The 17,952-nt window shown below is 59.9% G+C and overlaps 1 protein-coding gene across 4 annotated transcripts in view; it reads right to left on the bottom strand.

Moving 5' to 3' along the window:
• Positions 1 to 100: 100 nt before the first annotated feature.
• DGKK (diacylglycerol kinase kappa) overlaps positions 101 to 17,952 on the bottom strand; it is a 19,749-nt gene continuing 1,897 nt past the window's right edge. For 2 of the 4 annotated variants that reach the window (XM_030272724.4, XM_072929193.1), the window contains exons 3-30: positions 10,610 to 10,720; positions 10,416 to 10,496; positions 10,084 to 10,188; positions 9,745 to 9,877; positions 9,476 to 9,582; positions 8,931 to 9,056; positions 8,683 to 8,785; positions 7,072 to 7,234; positions 6,876 to 6,984; positions 6,568 to 6,707; positions 6,353 to 6,434; positions 5,795 to 5,886; positions 5,443 to 5,542; positions 4,924 to 5,164; positions 4,589 to 4,687; positions 4,379 to 4,478; positions 3,874 to 3,981; positions 3,326 to 3,422; positions 3,140 to 3,247; positions 2,887 to 3,000; positions 2,620 to 2,754; positions 2,371 to 2,537; positions 2,148 to 2,265; positions 1,975 to 2,061; positions 1,766 to 1,882; positions 1,584 to 1,686; positions 967 to 1,097; positions 101 to 548 (exon numbers count right to left, since the gene is read on the bottom strand). In XM_030272724.4, the coding sequence (XP_030128584.4) occupies positions 474 to 548; positions 967 to 1,097; positions 1,584 to 1,686; positions 1,766 to 1,882; positions 1,975 to 2,061; positions 2,148 to 2,265; positions 2,371 to 2,537; positions 2,620 to 2,754; positions 2,887 to 3,000; positions 3,140 to 3,247; positions 3,326 to 3,422; positions 3,874 to 3,981; positions 4,379 to 4,478; positions 4,589 to 4,687; positions 4,924 to 5,164; positions 5,443 to 5,542; positions 5,795 to 5,886; positions 6,353 to 6,434; positions 6,568 to 6,707; positions 6,876 to 6,984; positions 7,072 to 7,234; positions 8,683 to 8,785; positions 8,931 to 9,056; positions 9,476 to 9,582; positions 9,745 to 9,877; positions 10,084 to 10,188; positions 10,416 to 10,496; positions 10,610 to 10,720 (3,252 nt within the window). In that variant the 3' untranslated portion in view covers positions 101 to 473. The remainder of the gene's footprint in view (positions 549 to 966; positions 1,098 to 1,583; positions 1,687 to 1,765; positions 1,883 to 1,974; positions 2,062 to 2,147; positions 2,266 to 2,370; positions 2,538 to 2,619; positions 2,755 to 2,886; positions 3,001 to 3,139; positions 3,248 to 3,325; positions 3,423 to 3,873; positions 3,982 to 4,378; positions 4,479 to 4,588; positions 4,688 to 4,923; positions 5,165 to 5,442; positions 5,543 to 5,794; positions 5,887 to 6,352; positions 6,435 to 6,567; positions 6,708 to 6,875; positions 6,985 to 7,071; positions 7,235 to 8,682; positions 8,786 to 8,930; positions 9,057 to 9,475; positions 9,583 to 9,744; positions 9,878 to 10,083; positions 10,189 to 10,415; positions 10,497 to 10,609; positions 10,721 to 17,952) is intronic. The other 2 variants (XM_030272728.4, XM_072929194.1) reach the window with 2 other exon arrangements.

Raw genomic sequence — 17,952 nt, 5'->3', positions numbered from 1 at the left:
GAGCAGAGTGACAGTGAGAGCAGGAAGCTCAGGGCTGAAGGCTGGAAAGGTATTCTCAATTCCCTCCTCCCCACCTTCCCCTTAGTAATGACACCGTGCGAGCAGCAGCAATGAGTATCTTCTCTCCAAATATTTACACAGCATAAATACCCACAAGGGGAAGGGGAAACTTTGCTTTGGCTCCAGCTTGAGCACACAGAGGGCAGCTCCAGCTCCTACAGTGACCCTGATGGGGTGGGACTGGTGGTCAGACCACACACCTATCAGGGCTGACCTCTGCTTCAGTGTCCCCAGCCCCACAGGCTGGGGGGAAGCAGTGGCTCCAGGGTCACTGGGGACAGAGTTAAAGCGAGGCAAGCAGGGGGGGCTCCATACACATGGGGCAGGGCAGGGACCTGTTCCCCCACCCAACCCCTGTTCCCTGGGGCAGCACCCACCCAGCACCTGGGCTGGGCTGCTGCTCTGCTGTCAGCCTAGGGCAGGTTGCTGAGTTCCTTAATGGCCTGAAGGATCCTCTTCATATGGCCCACTTTGGTGATCCCCAGGTCCTGCAGGGAAGAGAAAGTGGAGGTGATGCATTTGCAGGGGGCCAGCTCTTGGCCCTTGCTGTAGATAAGCCACAGGGTGGAGGATGAGCACAGCCCAGCTCCCCATGCTCTCCCTGGCTAGAGCATTGTGCTTCCCTGAAGCCTGCTGTCCTCTTGAAAGCACATCCCCATGCCTGAGAGCAGGTGAGGGTTGGGTGCTGCTGTCAGTGCTTTGCAAAGGTGTATGGAGCCTTGCAAGCTGGAGGAGCAAGGCCACCCTCCCCTGCTTCCCCACCCCTGCACACAAGCTACACGAGCTCAACTCTGCAGGCCCAGATCTAGAGCCAACCTGCCACCAGGAGGGATAGGGAGAGGAGGGATGGAGCACACCACGCTCCCCAGGGCAGGGGGTCCCTCAGGAGGCACAAGGGGGTTGTACCTTAAGGTCTCTCCTCTCCAGCAGAATCAACTCTGAGCCCTGGATGTCATGCCGGACAAAAATGTCTCTGTATTCCCCTAAACCAAGCGCTTCCAGCCAAGCTGCCACCTCCTCGGAGCTCCACTTGTCTGCTAGCAGGGAGGAAAACAGTGGTGAACTGCTGGGTCCTGTGGAGGCAGTGGGACGCAGCAGGGCAGGCAGCAGTGATGGCAGCCTGTGCTCAGCAGACAGGATACCCCCTCCCACCCCTGAGCAGGGCCACAGCCTGCTCAGGCTGCAGAGGTCTCTCCTCTCCTTGGCTTATTTAGGGAGCACCTGAGCTGCTCCATCTCAACCAGATCCCCAGCTGTGGACAAGGGACTTGCCCAAAGGTCTGAGCTGTACCAGAGCCCTTCCCCTAGCCAAGGAGTTATGGGGTTGGGGTGTTCTGCATGTCTGATATCAGAAAAAGCTGTAATGGATTCTTGGTGACAAGGGTGCCACCCCCAGCCAACCCTGCTCCCCCTTTCTGAGGATTCTTCCCCAGCATCCCCAGGACAGGAGATTGAGGATAGGGTCAGCACAGGGGGGTCCTTTCTAGCAGGGACTGCACCACCCTGGCACACTGCTCACTTTACCTGGGAGCGCACTGTTGGCCTTCTGCTTCTGCAGCTTGTCCTTCTCCTTCCTGGGCTTGGGGATGTTGAGGCGAAGCTTAAAGCTGCCCTTGCTGGCACCTTCCTGTGAGAAGCCAGGCTTGGTGGGATGCTACAGCTCCCTGAGGCTGGGCTGTGCCAGACCCCAGGCCCTGTGCACCCACCTCCTCAGCAGGGTGGGCAATGGGGCCCAGCCAGTGGATGTCCAGCAGCCGCTGCAGCTCCTGGCCCAGCACAGTCAGGGGGCCCTGGAGCGCCTCCTCCTCCTGCGGCGAGTCCAGCTGTGGGGGACAGGGACCATGGCCAGCCCTGCTGCCACCCCCAGAGCTAGCAGCCACGAGGGGCTTTGGGTGCTCTCCAGCCCCTCACTCACCGCCTTCCCTTCCAGGAATGCCCTGGTCTCAGCCCACAGCTCCTTGATGCTCAGCACCATCTCCACAGCCATATTCCTGCTGAGAAACTGGGGCACAGAGGGGCAGCCCCTTGAGCTGCAGGGCCCCGTGGGGCCTGGGTAAAAGCTGTCTTGCACACCCAGTCCCCGCTCACCTCTGAGGTGCCAGTAGCTTTGTGGGAGAGGGCTTCACTCAGTGCCAGGGAGCTGGCATTGACTGCATGTGCCAGCTCCTGCTCCATGGCTTTGTGAGCCTTGGCTGCCTCGTGGATCCTGTGGGTGACAGGGGCTGGAGCTGCCAGGGCTCCCTTGGGCTGGGCATGGCCACAGCACAGTTCCCCCTCCCTGTGCCCACCATTCCCCTTCCCACAGTCTGACCTGGCAATGAGGGTCTCGGCCACCCGTGAGACCTGCTGCAAGAGGCTGCTCTCCTCCTCGGTCAGGTACTCCATGGACTGCTGGGAGCTGAGCCGTGGCCGAGTGCCTGCTCGGTAGCTCTCCCCTTTCTGCTTGTCCTCCCAAGACTTGAGGGTGCTTTCAAATGCCTGTGGGGGACAGACATGGCCCCTCTGAGACGGTCATACCTCCCCATTCCCAGCATGGTCCTGCCGAGCACCTCACTCTCACCCGGTCCCTCGTCAGCATCTGGGCTCTGTTCTTGTGCTGGATTTTGATGATGCCAGGGGGCTGGATCCAGGCCTCCCCATCCACCTGCACAGGCACACCCTCGTCGCCCCGGATGGTGATCTTCACCACGCGGCACTGCAAGGCACACAGCCCAGGGCTGGCATCAGCAGCTGCCAGGCTGAGCAGAGCCACGCTGCCTCGGGCTCCACTGCTGCCCCAAAAGCTTTCAGGCATTAGTTGTGGTCCTGCAGGGTACCTTGCCACTACCTGTGCAATGCGGTGGTGCTGGAGGTTGATGACCCGTGACACGGCCATCTGGATGCTGCCAAAGACTGCCACCACCTCCAGCTTCTTGTCATCGAAGGATGGAGCCCCAAAGTTCTGCAGAGGAACACTACACATGGAGACTTCCATTTTCCCCCATGTGTGCCCAAAGCAGGGACACCCCAGCCCTGGGCTATCTCAGGACTGGGGAAAGGCCATCAGGCCACCCAGCTCATCTCACAGTACTGGCACTCACGTTGTCCTCCTTGGTGCCTCCCCAGAAGTTGATGCCCCCGGCATAGCTGGGGATGTTGAGGACAGCAATGCCCTGCAGGCTGGGCAGTGAGATGGGCACCCCGTCACACTGCAAGAGAGGGCTCAGCCTGGGGGGCTGCTGTCACGCTGCCCCTGCCACCCCTGCCCTGTTCTCCCAGCCCTGTACCTCCAGCTGTACCCGCTGCTCCAGGTTCTTGTAGGTGCGCTGCAGGAGCTCCTTGGTGCCTAGCACCCCGTACCACATCATGTTCTTGGTGCGGCTGCTGTGGGGCAGAGTGCGACAGGTGAGGGGCCGTGGGCTCCCCACTGCCTGTCACAGGCTCCACACCCTTCCTGGGGCACCATGCTGAGCAGTCCCAGACTGCTGGCCCCACCTCAGTTTCCTCAATTCCTGCTACCTCCCAGAAAAGCCAAAGGTGCAGCATGTTGCACCCTGATATCGACCCTTCCATGCCAGCACGGCAATGTCCCTCTCTCCAGGTGCAGAGCAAGTAAATCCCACCAAGTCCTCGTGTCTTCACCCTCTCTGGGGTGTTTGCAGCCTGCCACCAAGGGGTGCTCATCCCAGCAATGGGTGCAGGTACAAAATCTGCTGCAGGAAGTGTCCCCAGCACGGTAGCACCGGGTCACCCCTATGGCTCCCAGCAACCTGATGGCACTGGGGAGCCAGGGGTACATGTTTGTCCTGGGGCAAATCTGGGGCTTCCAGCTAACCTGCACTTCTTGGGGTGCTCATCACGTTTGTTGTTGAACTCCAGGGAGATCTTTGCATCCAGGCCGATGCCAAAGTAGTTATTCATGACACATTTCTCCGAGAAGTGTCTGAAATCAGCAAAGAGGGAAACCAGGCTGACTCTGGGCTGGCACCAGAGGATGCAGTGTAACACCCACTGGAGCAGGGCAGCTGGCCCTGGGAAGCCTGACCAAAACTAGCAGGGATGGCTGCATTTCTCTCAGTCCCCATGGCAGGATACCCATGGCACATCCAGGACCTGCCTGCAGGCCAGAGCACCAAGCTCCAAGGATCAGCCAGAGATCCCACACCACCCACAGGCAGGCTCCCCCAGCACGGGCATTGCTTGGCCAGGGAGGGCCTGGTAGCAGGGATGCCTCACTGGTGGGCAGAGGCCCCCCTCAAAGGGACAGCATGGTCCCAGCTCTGCTCCTGGGCAGCAAGAGTGGGCCAGGGTCCACAGGGCAGGCAGAACACCTGACTCACAGGGTGCTGGGGTCTTCAGGGAACTGCAAGCTGCCAAAGGTGTCTGGCTGGTCCAGGATGATGGAGGAAGATGCAGAGGTCACCGTCACCCGCCGGGAGCCTGGCCAGGGTGACAAGGAGGTAGCTGTCACATGGGTTCTCACTCTGAGCCCGTCCCACAGCTCACCACCATGCCCCCACAAAATGCCATGTGCCCTGCTGGCATCTTACTGAGCTTCTCCTCCTCCTTGTTGAACTCCTCCGAGATGTCCTTGCTGGGGCCCACACTGCCCTGGTAGGCTTGGGTCTGCTTGTTCTGCTCATCCACAGCTGGATACAAAGAGGGGCATGACAGGGAGGCTCTGCAGCCCTGTAGCCCCTCCTTGAGTCAGCCCTGTGGGCTCGGGCCAGGAGGGGCCCAGGGTGGGGCCACTGCTGCCATCCCCAAGGATCCCAGGGGAGAACCAAGGCACAGGTCCAGCACAAACCCACTGAGGCTGCACAGCCCCTGCCAGGCTGCTGCAGGGAAGCATCAGGGAAGCTGCCAGCTCCCACCACCCCCTCACCTTTCTCTGTCTGCTCAATGATTTGCCGCAGGGCTTTCTTCAGGCTGTTTGCCCGCAGCATGAGTTGCTCCTTGGATTTGAAGATGCGAGGCACAGGACTGGGGTTGAAGCTGCCAGCTTTCTCCTGGTCCTTGACATCAGCATGGGTGGCCTGTGCCACTTCTTCAGGGACCATGATGGCCTGAGCTTCCTCATTCAGCTCCCGCACCAGCGAGTCCAGCTTTTCGTTCAGCATGGCGCACTGTGGGACACCTACCCCACTCAGCACTGGCACAAGCTGCTGCCCCCCACCAGTGCTGGGGGCTTCCCTGGGCACAAGGAGTGCCTGGATACCCCCAGGCACCTGGACACCCTGTGCCTGGGCACCCCAAGCACCTGGACACCCCGTGCCTGGGCACCCCAAGCATGGCACACCCCAATTACATGCTCAACAAGGTCATAGACCTGTGGAGCAGCCCCTCCCCTGCTCGAGAGCATTGCCACAGCTTTACCCAAGCCTCCAGCTCCCCTGCAACACACCTTCCGTGCCATCAGCTCAGCCTCCTGCTTGTTCTCCGTCGCCCTCTTGTAAGCCCGCCCAACCTCGGTCACAAAGTCATTGACAGTGCCACAGAGGAACCTGCCAGGGAAGTGGCTGGAGGTCAGGAGGGGCACAGCGTGGCCAGCGAGGCACAGGTGCCAGCCAGGGCACCTGCTGGGATAACACCCACTGCTCCAGAGGGCCACGGCAGGATTAGCCACCAGGCACCAACACGGCAGCTGTTGGTGGCCAGCTGGGACAGCCTGGCCGAGGGGGTGCAGTGGTGCTGAGGACAGGCCCCAGTCCAGCAAAAGAGGCTCCTGGCACCCCCATCAACACCCCCCTCCTTACTTTGCAGAGGAGATCACCACTGAGTGCTTGTCTGACTCCAGGATCTTGGCCAGGTGGAAGGCAACAGAGTCGGCGTAATGCGAGATCTGGACCTGGGGGACACAGGTGGGGACAGTGGACACCTCGCCATGTGCCCTGCTCAGGGATGGAGCTTTGCCCAGCCAGCCTGGAACTGGGGATGATCAGCCCTTATTCAGCCCTCCCAGCACTGAGGGTAGCCATGCCCATGCTGCTGGGCAGAGGGGAGGTCAGTCACATCAGGAGGGAAACTGAGGCAAGGGGCTGAACAGGAGCACACAGAAGAGTCCAGAGCAGGTGGCAGGCTAGCTCTACCTCACCTTCTGCCTGCTCCCAACTGCACATGCCAAGCTGAGACCTGCCAGGCTCATTTCAGTGCATGCAGCCAACTCCAGCCCCCTCAGAACCCCAGGGACCCCCAGAATAACCTCTCACTGTGCCATCCATCCCTGGGTGTCCCCAAATTGGGTTGAACAGGAACCTGCCCTCCAGCCTGCCCTCCCCATCTCAAGCCCCCAGATGCCAACATCCAGTTCCCACCTGGATGTTGGAGTCCCCATTTTCCTCCTCCTTCAGGGCTGAGGGGGACTGCTTGGGGGCCTCATAGGTAAGCACACTCCACCTGCCAACACAGACCATGGCAGCTTGCCATCTCCCAGCCCCCAGCACGGGGACAGGCAAGGAACTGGGACAGGCTGCCCAAGAGATGCCAAGGTAGGGGGGACAGAGAGGCAGGTATTCTGTGCCCTGCTCACCGGTCCAGCATCTTGGTGGTGGCCCTTTCCAGCTTCTCCAGGATCTGCAGCAGCTGAGTGTCATCGTCACACAGGCTGCCCCAGCCCAGGACCCGTGCAAGGTCATTGCCAGTCCCCAGTGGCAGGACACCCAGCTGACACTGCAGGAGAGAGACAGAGTGGGGGGGCTCAGAGCAGCCCCCAAGGGCACCTGTGACACCCCCAACTCTGCTGTGCCCATTGCTTGGCAGCACCTGGGGCACACAGAGTGTGCCAGGGCCGGGGATGGTGCCAGCCTGCACTAGTAATGCCAGGCACTCCCAACTCACCTGCTTGTGGAGGCCAAGGGCATCGATCTCAGAGAGCACCCAGCCCACGCTGCCATCCCCACCACACACCAGGATTCTGAAGGTGGAGAACTTCTGGAAGAGGCGCAGCCTGGGTGGGGGGCAAGGAGAGAGGGACCAGGTGCTGTGCCAGGGGATCCCTCCAAGGCAATCCCATGGTGCTCAGGCTGGTGCTTACCCCAGGTGTGGGCCCCCATTCATGAGGTCAAAGACTTGGGCTGGGTTGAGGAACTGCTTGAACTTGCGCAGAAACTTGACACCCTGGTTGTCCCCACTCTTGGAGTTGACAAAGGCCAGGAGAGGGCTGGAGCAGGTCGAGGGGCAGGTGGCTTTCCAGAAACCTGCAGTAAGCCCAAGCACATGAGCCCCAGCTCTCGCTCCCCACACACTTCAGGAGAGCTGAGCATGGACGCTCCATCTGTGCCGAGCCCAGCCTGGGGGTGCTGGGGCAGCAGGGGCAGTGATGGGGACGGTGAGGGGCAGAGGGAAGAGGGAGCACTGCGCTTTTGAAGAAATGAGATGGGGAAAGCAATATGCCCTAGGCAGAGCAGGATTTACAGCTGGCCCAGAGCCCACACCTGCCTCAGGCACATCTTGGCCATCCCAGTCCCCTGGCTGTGTGTGCAGGCTCCTTCCCTTGGCAGAGCAAGCAGTGCTGCAGCAGGGACCACACCAGCCACCATGCCACTGGCACCAGCCCCACAGCCCTTCGAGCCCCGTGGGCTGCAGCCAGGAGCCCTAGCACCCCCACCACAGCAGCAGCACGGGGGTAACATCTCCACAGCCCCCCTCCTCGCCTGGCCACTGCTCCATCTCCACTGGCAGCCCAGCTGAGCAGAGCGGATGGGAACACAAAGCACGGAGAGCTGCTGAGTCAGAGCGTGGGCTGCAGCGGAACAGCTCGCTGCCAGCAGTCCCCATATGCTGCAGGACAGCGGGGCAGGACAAGGGGGGACTGAGGCCCTGCTGAGCTGTTCCCAGCCGGGTGGGCAACAGGCACAGGCACGGATGGCTGGGCTGCTGGAGAGGCACGGGGCAGAGATGCTGCCAGGATCTGCCACCAGCAGCCCAGGCTCTGGAGCTGAGGAGCAGCCGCGTGATGGTTACCCTGACAGCATCCCAATGAGTAACTAGAGGCAAATGAGCCACCGGCTGAGCTGAGTGCTGAAAAGCACTAAAGAATGAAGAAAGAAATATCCGGAGGAGAAGAACAGATTTTGCTCAGCGGAGCCCAGCTGGGCCCCTCAGGAGAAGGAGACAGATGGGAGGGTCCCCCCACGCTCCACATGGCTTCTCCCTGCAGTGTCCCGTGCCAGGGCAAAGCTGTGCTCTGCACCACCAAAAACCTGAGCTTCAGACACTGAGAAATAACCCAAGCAAGAGCTTTATCCTGCCTTGAGAGATGCTGAACCATTGAGGTGCAACAGAGAGTAGCCCACCTCAGGGGTGTAGGGCTGGCACTGCTGATCCCAGCACAGGGGGACCATGTCCTGACCCACTGCAAGTGGTGGCCTGGCAGGAGCAGCTAAAGCCACATGCAGGCAAGAAATGCCACCCCAAAGCCCACACAATACCACCAAGCCCTGAAACAGAGTGCAAGGCAACAAGCAGCCTTCAACTAAGGGAGGGGCATTGACTCTGGAGCCTGCTGAAGGTGGTGTTCCTGCTGCCCCACAAAACAGGCACAGTGCCACAAGTGAAAGCCTCCAGAGGACCTCAGAGAGCTCAGAGCCCTATCCCAAACAGCCTGTCCCCCCTCCAGACCAGCCCTGTGCCCTCCAGGACTCACCATCAGAATCGATGCTGTTCAAGGCAGTTGGTGGGATGATGGACACTTTGTACTGGCCCAGGGGGCACCTCTTGCCAAGGAGCTCCTTGCAGGCACTGTGAACCTGGGAGCACAGTGACACCTGTATCAGCAGAGCTGGGGGATGCAGCACCAAAGCCTCCAGCAGCAGCTTTCACAGAGATGCACACAGGAGGGGCAGCGCTGTCTGTGCTGGCAGAGGGGTGGGGACAGGGTGGGTACATCCTTACGATGGCCTTGCACCAGAGACACCGCCAGTCCTGCAGCCTCCGGACACTGCCGCAGGTCCGGTCGCACACGGCACAGCGTGCACTGACGGGCAAGTTCCCCTCCAGCCACTGATGGGGCATGGCCACCTGCAGAAAGGACAGCTACCAATAGCATCCTGCACGCCTGAGGGAGAAATCAGAACCACCTCTTTCCCCAACACCGCGGAGGTGGTGCCATGCAGCAGGGCAAGGCGGGTCTGGGACCCCTCCCATGTCCTCTCATCCCTGCCCACCTGGCTGCTTGAAGCCATCAGCATGTAAAGCAGGCCAGATATATCCCCAAAAACTGTCTGGAGGTGGTCCCACTTGGACAGCTAAAAGGGATCCTGATACAGGGTTCCAGAGGAGGTGCCCCCAAGCTATGCCCCTGCAGAGCCAAGCCCAGAGGCCACACAGAGCGGGGGACAGCTACAGTTTGTTCCTGCTTCCTGATTTGGGCACAACAAGGCTAGTTCTGCTGGAGGATCTGTCCTGCCAGGATCCCTGCCAGGGACTCCCCTGCTTACCCCATCCTCATCCTCGATGATTTCGATGCCGATGGAGGCCAGAGTCGTCCACTTGCAGTTGTTTGTGGCTCTGACAGCACAGCGCTTGTGTGCCTTGAACTTGCAGACTGTGTGGGGGGAAGCAGTGAGGAGCAGGGAAGGTCCCAAACCCCTCTGCATCTGGGCAGTGAGCATCACCCTGCAGCACTCCTGCTCTGGGCCAGCCTTGAGAGGCTGCCCTGCCCTGATGCCAGCCCCTGCCCACCTCCCAGCAGGAGCCCAGCGCTGACCTTCACAGGAGAGGCCATGGGAGGTGACCCCTGGAAGAGCTTCGCGGCACACATTGCAGAAGGTGGGGCGGGCGTGGGAGCAGGCGTACCAGTTGTGCATGCCCGAGAAGTGCTCCATGTTGAACTGCGTGGCCTGGAGGCACAGCCCTGCCCCATCAGTGCCTGGCACCCTCCGCTGGCACTCCCTCCCTCCTGGCCCCCCGAGTCCCCCCAGCCCAACTCCTGTCATCCTTGTGGGGCGATGCCAGGGACAGCAGCTCTCGTCTGGCAATCAAAGGCACACAGAGGGAAACACTCCACACAGAAATACCGATCCATAGAGCACCCTGCCCACATCACCTCATGGATCTCCCACTTCTGGACAGATTTCAGGGCAGTGATCCAGTCCTCCATCTCCTTCCTGTTCTCCGCACATAAGATGAGCTTCCTGAACGGCGTGATCACCTGCAACAGCCACCAGCCCCACGTTCTCCTGCAAGGCCACTGCCAGGCCAGCCAGAGCCCAGCACAGCCCCCAGCCATCTCTGGCACACCAGGGCCGCCTCGAGCAGCAGGAGGCCACGCTGTGGAGTGCCCCATGGCTCTGGGGGGATGAGGGAGGTCTGTAGTGCCTCCCCACAAGGTGCTGAGGTCTCCACAGGGTGCAGTTGGTAGCCCCACACGTCCCTCACCGTGAAACTGTTGTTGATGTTCTTGGTGCTGGTCTCGGCCACGCTGGCATCAGACAGGTCCACCTCATCAAAGATCAGGGACTGCGAGGGAGGAAGCAGAGCCCCAGTCCACCAGGCAGGGATCTCCGTCCCCTCCTGGGCTGGCAGGCTCAAGTCCCCTCAACTGGGGATGTTGGAAGCACCCCCCAGCCTACCTTGGCATCCTTAGCATAATAAAGTGTCCTGCCTCGCAGCTTGAAGTACCGTCTCTTCCACCTCTGGAAGGAGCTCGTCTGCTTCAGCAACAGCCCCTCCTTTACGCTCTTCTGCAGAGACCAAATGTCCTGAGCTCCTGGAGCCCCTTGGGATCACCAAAGCCACCCTCTCCCCCTGTGACACCAGTCCCTGGGTCCCCAGGAGCACAGATTGGACATTCTGGGGCTCACTCTGCTGCATGTAGCAGGGGAAATGATGTCCCTGCCTACCATTGCCTGGGCACTGGGCACTCCCTGTCATCTGGAAGGATGCTGCTGGGCATGGCAGGGCTGGAAGGTGCAGGTCTCCAGCAGTGCAGAAGCTCCACTGTTGATATTTCCACCCCCAGGGTAGTGCCTGGAGATCCTCACCCTGCTGCAGCTCCCTAGAAGCCAAGTGCAAACTGGAGCCAGGACAGCTTCCTTTAAGAGGACACCGGTGCCCCAGAGATACCCGGAGTGCATATTTGAAGTGGCATTACCTGGGCACCGTGGCCCCAGCTGGTTTGGAGAGCAGCCAGCCCTGCCTTGCCCCACAGCCCCCAGACAGCACAGCCTGGCTGAGGGCAGCCCACAGGCAGAGCATCCCCTGCAGCACAGCACAGCACTGCAACCTGGCTGCCCGTCCTCTGCCCTTCCCGAAACACAGCACCTGCCAATATTTACCCTTCTCGCAGTGGTGTTTACAAGACTCAATTAATTAGTGTTCGCAACATGGCTATGAGCCTGAAAGAGGCGGCAGAGATGCTCTGGCACTGCCTCATCTTTGATTGTATCTTCTTTAAACACCACCGGCAGCTCTGTTCAGCTGCTTCTCTGCAATTAGCTGCCACAGCGGTTGTATCCAATCCAGGCACATGATGACAAGCCACATTTAACAGCAAATTAGCACTGGGCACAGGGCACAGCGAGAGAAACATGGCCCTGGGGCTCGGCACTCCTGTGCCAACCCATGTGCAGCAAGAGGTGGCACCCAGGCACCCGTCAGCCTGCAAACACACCAGCCCCAGGTCTCAACCTTCATCTACTGCCCCACGGGTCTGAACCAGATGGCCAAAGCACCAGGAATAGCAGAAGCCTTCACAAAGAAATTCAAACCCCACCTGGGGTGCTCCCTGAGCCTCAACTCCCCAAATGTGTAACCCCCCAGAGCCTCCCTGGGGCACCCAGCACATCGTTCCCTGCTCTCCTCCAGCCTGAGTTTGAAGAGGGATGTTTTAAGCCTTTATCACTCCCCAAGACTGGTGCAGAGCTCGGCTGTGGTCAATCACCACGATGCCTGGGACTGTCGGTGCAGGTTCAAACAGCCCAGCTGTCCCCAGTGCCAGCACCCAGGGCACACTGTGTCCCTTCCCTCGCTTCTCAGCTGTGACAGCGCAGAGGGACAGCGCAGGGGTCACGGTGCAGCTGTGACCCCCAGATCCACACACAACCACGCACCCTAGCAGTCCTTGTCCCACGCCAGGAGAGGACAAACAATGGTCCTGCCCCAAACACCACATCCAGCACTGCTGGCTGCTCTCACCAGGCTCAGGTGCTGTGCTTGCTGCAGTCGCTGCTGCTGCTGCTGCAGGGACAGGCAGCGTGTGACAGCCAGGAGGGGTTCGAGGAGCTGTGACAGTGAAGGGCAGGGGGGCAGCAGGAGAAAAGGATGACAAGGAGAAGGAAGAAGAGGAGGGTCCATGAAGGTGTCTCAGGGCTATCACAGCTGGGCATGAGCACTCTGCCTGGCTCCAGCGCCACGTGGGTGGCACGATACAGCAAGGACTGGCTGCCTGGGAGGGTAGCACCCACTCCTGCAGCTGCTGACAGCAGCAAAAAGTCATCACCCAGCCCCAAGATGTCACAGTCCTGGCCCTCCCAGGCACAGGACACAGCTGCCCTGAAAGGCAGACTCCCCCACCTCCACCACAACACCCATGAGAGCTTTACAACACTTCCATACCATAGGTGGTGGGAAGCCACGCTGCAGCAGCATTGCTGGGGGAGCCCAGTGCTTCCTCCTCGCAAACAGGACAGGGGTGATGATGGCAAGGGCAGACAGACCGTGCCAGGGTGGCATCACCGCTGCTGTGCTGGCTCCCCAGAGCCCTGCCCAGAGCACCAGGGCCACCACAATTATATAGCAAGTGGCTATGAGGTACCCTAGAGCTGCAGAGTGCTGGAGCTCTCTGCAGCACAAGGATTGCTTCTTCTTCCTGGAGTTTTGGGGACAGTGGCAGCACCTGGCTGCTAGCTGGAGCTCTGCACCAGCCACTGCACAGCTGTAAAGCACAGTGTGCCACCCACACCCCAAAACAAACCCAAGCCCCTCCACAGCTTTTCTGGCTGGAAAGCCCCAGGCAGCACTGCAGGGAGCCTCAGCAAAGCCAGAGCTGGCCTCACCTCAGCAACCAAGGTGGCACACCCAGAGCCACATGCAACCTGCCCAGCAACCAGCCAGTGCCAGCTCCTCTGTCCCAGCACCCCACTGCCCCATCCCGAGCTCCCTCCTGCTCTCTCCAGCCCAGGGGACTCAGCAGCAGCTCTGGGGGATCCCAGAGGCACAGGGCAGGAAGGCAAAGGCAAGAATGAAACCAAACAGCATCTGCAGACCCACTACCACCTCCAGCTCAGATGCAGCTGGAGTGGCAGTGGCACTGGAGCCTCAGAGGGGACACAGGTAAAAATGGCCCTGGGAGGACGGCCAGGCACGTGCCGTGCCAGGACTGGGCTGGTTTCCAGAGGCCACCATGGCACAGCCTGGCTGTGTGCTCGGCACAAGCAGGGGGCTGGAACCACAGCCCAGGGTGGAAGCAGGCAGTTTCTCCCACTGCTGCCTCAGCACCCTGCAGCAGGGATTCTTCCAGGTCAGGCTACAACCCAAAATGCCAGCCCTTCCTTCAGCCCTAAAGCAGAGCCCCAGGGTGCTGCACAGGCCCATTGTGCAGCGAGGTCTGACCACAGCTGAGGCAGGAGGGTTTTCCTGCTGGGATCAGCTTGGACAGGCAAGGAGTGCCTGGAGAAGAGCCAGGAAGGTTGTTACTCAGGAATGCCATAACATACAGCTGGTGAGCACCACACTATCTGCCCACACAGCTGGCCACCCTCCACCACTCCTGAAGGGATATACTTCTCCCTGTGACCACACGATGCCTCACCCGGTAGGAGGAGAAGGAAAAGAGGATAACTTGTCAACACACCAACCTGCATTGCACCAGCATCATTCCAGGCAGCCACCCTCCTGCTCCAAGAGCAGCACCCCACTGGGCACAAGCCAGGGTCCAGTTGCATAAAAGCTCATCCCCCAGATGATCCAGCAGGCACCAGGACAGCAGAGAAAAGCTGGCAGACCTCAAACAGCCCAGCTGCAGGGCTTCCAGGAGCTGCTAGGCACCCCACGGGCTGGAGGCAGTTGGAAACCTTATCAGGCTTTGCGACACAGCAGAGCTCTTCCGGGACTGGGCAGTCAGGGGGCTCAGTGCCTGGCAGGTGCTATGGCCCCACAGGCTCAGCTGCTCCCAGGGGATGGAGCTTTCTGCCATGCAGGACCAACCACAGTATCCCACACCCCGCTGGGTGGATGCTCAGAAGGAGATTCCAGCACCAGTCCTCACAAGCCATCACATTGTGCCCACAAGGCCATTGAAAGGCGACCAAAAGGAGGAGAGGAATGAGGAAAGGAGCCCCCAGAAGAAAGGCAACCCCCCTATAGCAGCACATTATCCAGCAGCTGCTTTTTAGAAATGAGGCCATGCTTCCCTATCTACAGCTACATCGGTCCCCAAACACCCTGCTACAAGCATCCCACTCAAAGCTGTGCTAGCTCACCTCTGCACCTTGTGCCCCAGTGCTGGTGGGCACAGCCCTCCCACTGTGCCCAGCAGGGCTGAGCAAGAGCTGATGGACAAGAGCGACATTCACATAACAGAAAAAGTGAGCACGGAGAGGGCAGAGTGCTTGAGAAACCTCACAAACATCCGGCTCGTGACAGTGGGGCTATCTTCACAGCCCAGGCACCAGCTTGGTGAGCCCTGATTAATGACAGCAAGCCCTGCCTCCCTGGTCTCAGACAGTGTTTTCTTGTGTTGAGGTGCAATTCCTATTTCTTCATCTCTGCCCACTGGCGGGCACCTCTGAGAAGAGCCTGGTTCCCCTTTTGCTGCACCCTCCCTTTCAAACCCCTTGGTTACAGGCTCTCCTCCAGGCTGAACAGTCCCAGCTCTCCCAGGCTCTCTCTGTATGAGAGATACTCCAGTATCCATCTAGAGGATGCACTGCCCAGGAGCCACCCTCCTGCTGCAGAAGAAAGGTTTCCAGGCCTGGCCCCAGACAGCTTTACCTTCTTTCTTCATCTTTTGGCCAGGATTTAGCACTCAGTGGGCAGCCTACCCCACAGCCTGCCTCACCAGGCTCCTACAGCTGCCCAACACCCCAGTATGCACAGGTACAGCACTGCCTCACCAGGCTCCTACAGCTGCCCAACACCCCAATATGCACAGGTACAGCTTGCCCCATTCCTGGGACACCCCGAGCCTGCAGGATGCTCAATACATGCAGCAAGGACAAGGGTACCAATAAACCCACTGACCTCCCTGAGCCCCATGGGAGGATTCTGGTGTGTCCCTCAGCCCCACCAAACAGCTGTGATGTATCTCAAGATCAGGAATTCGGGAACACGATCCCCCTTTCCAAACAGCAGACAAGCCATGGTTGCCACCATGGCCATGCTGTGCCCATGCCATGGGCACCCCTGGATCCCTGTCAGCTGTGTCCCCCTCGATGCCTCTGCCCCCTAGCTGAGGTGCAACCCCAGGACCTGCTGCTCGCTGAACCAAACAGCACTGCTGGATCACTCTCTGCCTCCACTCTGGGAGGCAGCTGCTGGGAATGAACGTCCCAGCCACACGGGCAGGGTGTGACCCACCACCCCATCAACTCAAATGCATTGGTGCACCCCAGAAGCAGTGGCCCCTCTCTCCCCTTTGCCCAGCCCAAAGGGGACCAGTGCTGGGAAGCAGCACACACCCCCCTCCCACTCTGCCCTTGCACACCTAAAACTGGTACAGGCAACTGGCAGCCCCCAGATGCATTGAGGAGGGTGGGGGCGGGTGGGGGGGAATGTCAGCAGGGCTCCATCCATCCTGGAGCCTTTCAGTCCAGCAGGGACACCTGCATCTGGCAGTTGCTTTTGTCACCGAGCACAATGACCTCGCCACCTCCACAGCAATGCTGGCACAAAGCACCTCACAGGGATTCTGCAGTTCCAGCCCGGAGGTGTGGAGTGAGGGGGAATGTGATTGATGGGGAGGCTTGAGGAAGGGATGTGGGGGCACGAGCATTCAGAGTGCAGAAGCACTGGGACTGGGGAGCAGCAATCAGAGGGATTCAATAGATCCCAAAATGATCCTCGCCTCTTCCTGCCCCAGGGGCTGGACAACAGCCTGGAGTGGGAGAAGCTGCCTGCTCCCATCACCAGAGACCGAGGGCTCCCCAGCCCCCCAGGCAGTGTGGATGGGGTGGGGGTCCTGACCTTTCTCAGCCCCCCAACATGGCAGGCTCCTGTAGACCCTCTCAAGCACCCCACCCACCACATATGGCTCAAAATAGGACAGTGAGCCCTGACCCCCACCACTGTTGTCTCAGGAGCTGCCACCCTGGCGCTGAACTCTCCCTTATAAACTGTGTTCTTCAGGCACCTGCCCCTGGGGTGCAGGCAATGATTCCCTCCCCCAGACCCACCTGGGTGCCAGGGAAGGTGCCTGCCATGGCACGCACCCTGTGGCTGTGGCTGGAGTGACAGGCAGCACGTGTGCCAGGTCAGGGCTGTGAGCCTGACCTGGGTGGCAGCAGCAATGTCATCCAAAAATCCTCATCTCCGGAGGGAAGGAAGGAGTCCATCCAACCAGAGGCCAGGCTGGCAAGTGCAGTCCTGCCCATCTGGACCAGGGCAAAGGCATCCTCGGGAAAAACACTGAACCCCAACACTGAAAACACAGAGGTGGCAGGGGAAGCATGCACAGCTCACTCTCAGGCCCCTCCAGCTCCAGCCCTGCCAGCTCTCACTCTCTCCCCCAGCTCCCTGGGCTGTTAACTCAGACATGTCATTTCCACCTGCCCATCCATCAGGCCACCTGCCTCCCCTGGCACGCTGCACAGCCATGCTCCTGCCAGGCAGGATGTGGGCAGCAACCACAGCAGCCTTTCCCCACGTGCAGCCTGTCAGCACGAGGCCAGAACCTGCTGGTGGTATGGGGGGGATTTGGCGACCTCCTCCCCAACAGCCTGCACCCTGCACAGCCCTCTACACCCACCTGGCTTGGAGAGGGCAGAGTTGATGCCAGCCTGCTTCAAAGAAGGGGAAATGGAGGTATGCTCCTTAAGCAGCCAGAGGGACTCAGTAAGAGCCCTCTCAATGCCCCAGAAGTCTCTTCTGCCAAGTGGAAAATCCCCACAGTGCTAGGCTGGGAGGATGCAATTTCCGTACCCTTGGGCAGGTATCCTCTGCCCCACCACATGCCAGTGCACCAGGCTTGGCATAACAGCCAAGACAGGGCCAGCAAGAGGGGAGCCTACCCCAGCCCCAAGCATCCCCTCACTGCCTCATTCCCCCTCCTTCATGCCCTCAGCACCCAACACTAGAGTCCAGTGATTGCCCCCTTCTCCACAACTACATTCCTATGCTGTGCTGTCAGAGCTCTCCCCTCTCCCTGCAGCAGCACAGCCCCCAAATCCCCGCTGAGGGGTGGCTGGCACCAAAAGCTGGCTGCAGGGGGATTTCTAGCAGCCCCCGTGTGCCGCCCAACACTGCAGGCACTGCCTTGACTCATTCCACCACCTCCTTCCTGCAGCTGAAAGGTGGATGCAAAGGACCAGCATGTCATCCAGAGCATCCTCCCAGCACCGTGTCTGCATCCTCCCTCCCCACAATGTCCCCCCCAAACCCCCTTCTCTCCCCACATCCCACCTGGCCATTCAGCCCAGGTTATTTCTCCCTGCATTGCATTTCACTCTCCTGACCTGGGACACCTTTGACCATGCACTCCTGTTTGGCTAAAGACACCACACCCCATATTTTGTAGGTGCTATCAAAGTAGCTTTTTCTGAGCCAACTGTGATACACACACACACACACACACACACACACACACACACACACACACACACACACACCCCAGCTGCTGTCATGCCAGTGCCTGGGAAGTATGAGTGTCACATCTGACCTCAAAGGTGTTCCCATCTGTCCAGCAAACCACCACTGTGAACTAGATCTGTGGGAATGGGGAGCATGGGCAGCTGGCACAGCCAAATTGATCTGGGGCGCT

The sequence above is a fragment of the Taeniopygia guttata genome, chromosome 4A, assembly GCF_048771995.1.
Source record: "Taeniopygia guttata chromosome 4A, bTaeGut7.mat, whole genome shotgun sequence".
In the NCBI taxonomy this organism is placed as follows: Eukaryota; Metazoa; Chordata; class Aves; order Passeriformes; family Estrildidae; genus Taeniopygia; species Taeniopygia guttata.
This window is presented reverse-complemented; position numbering and strand designations above follow the sequence as displayed.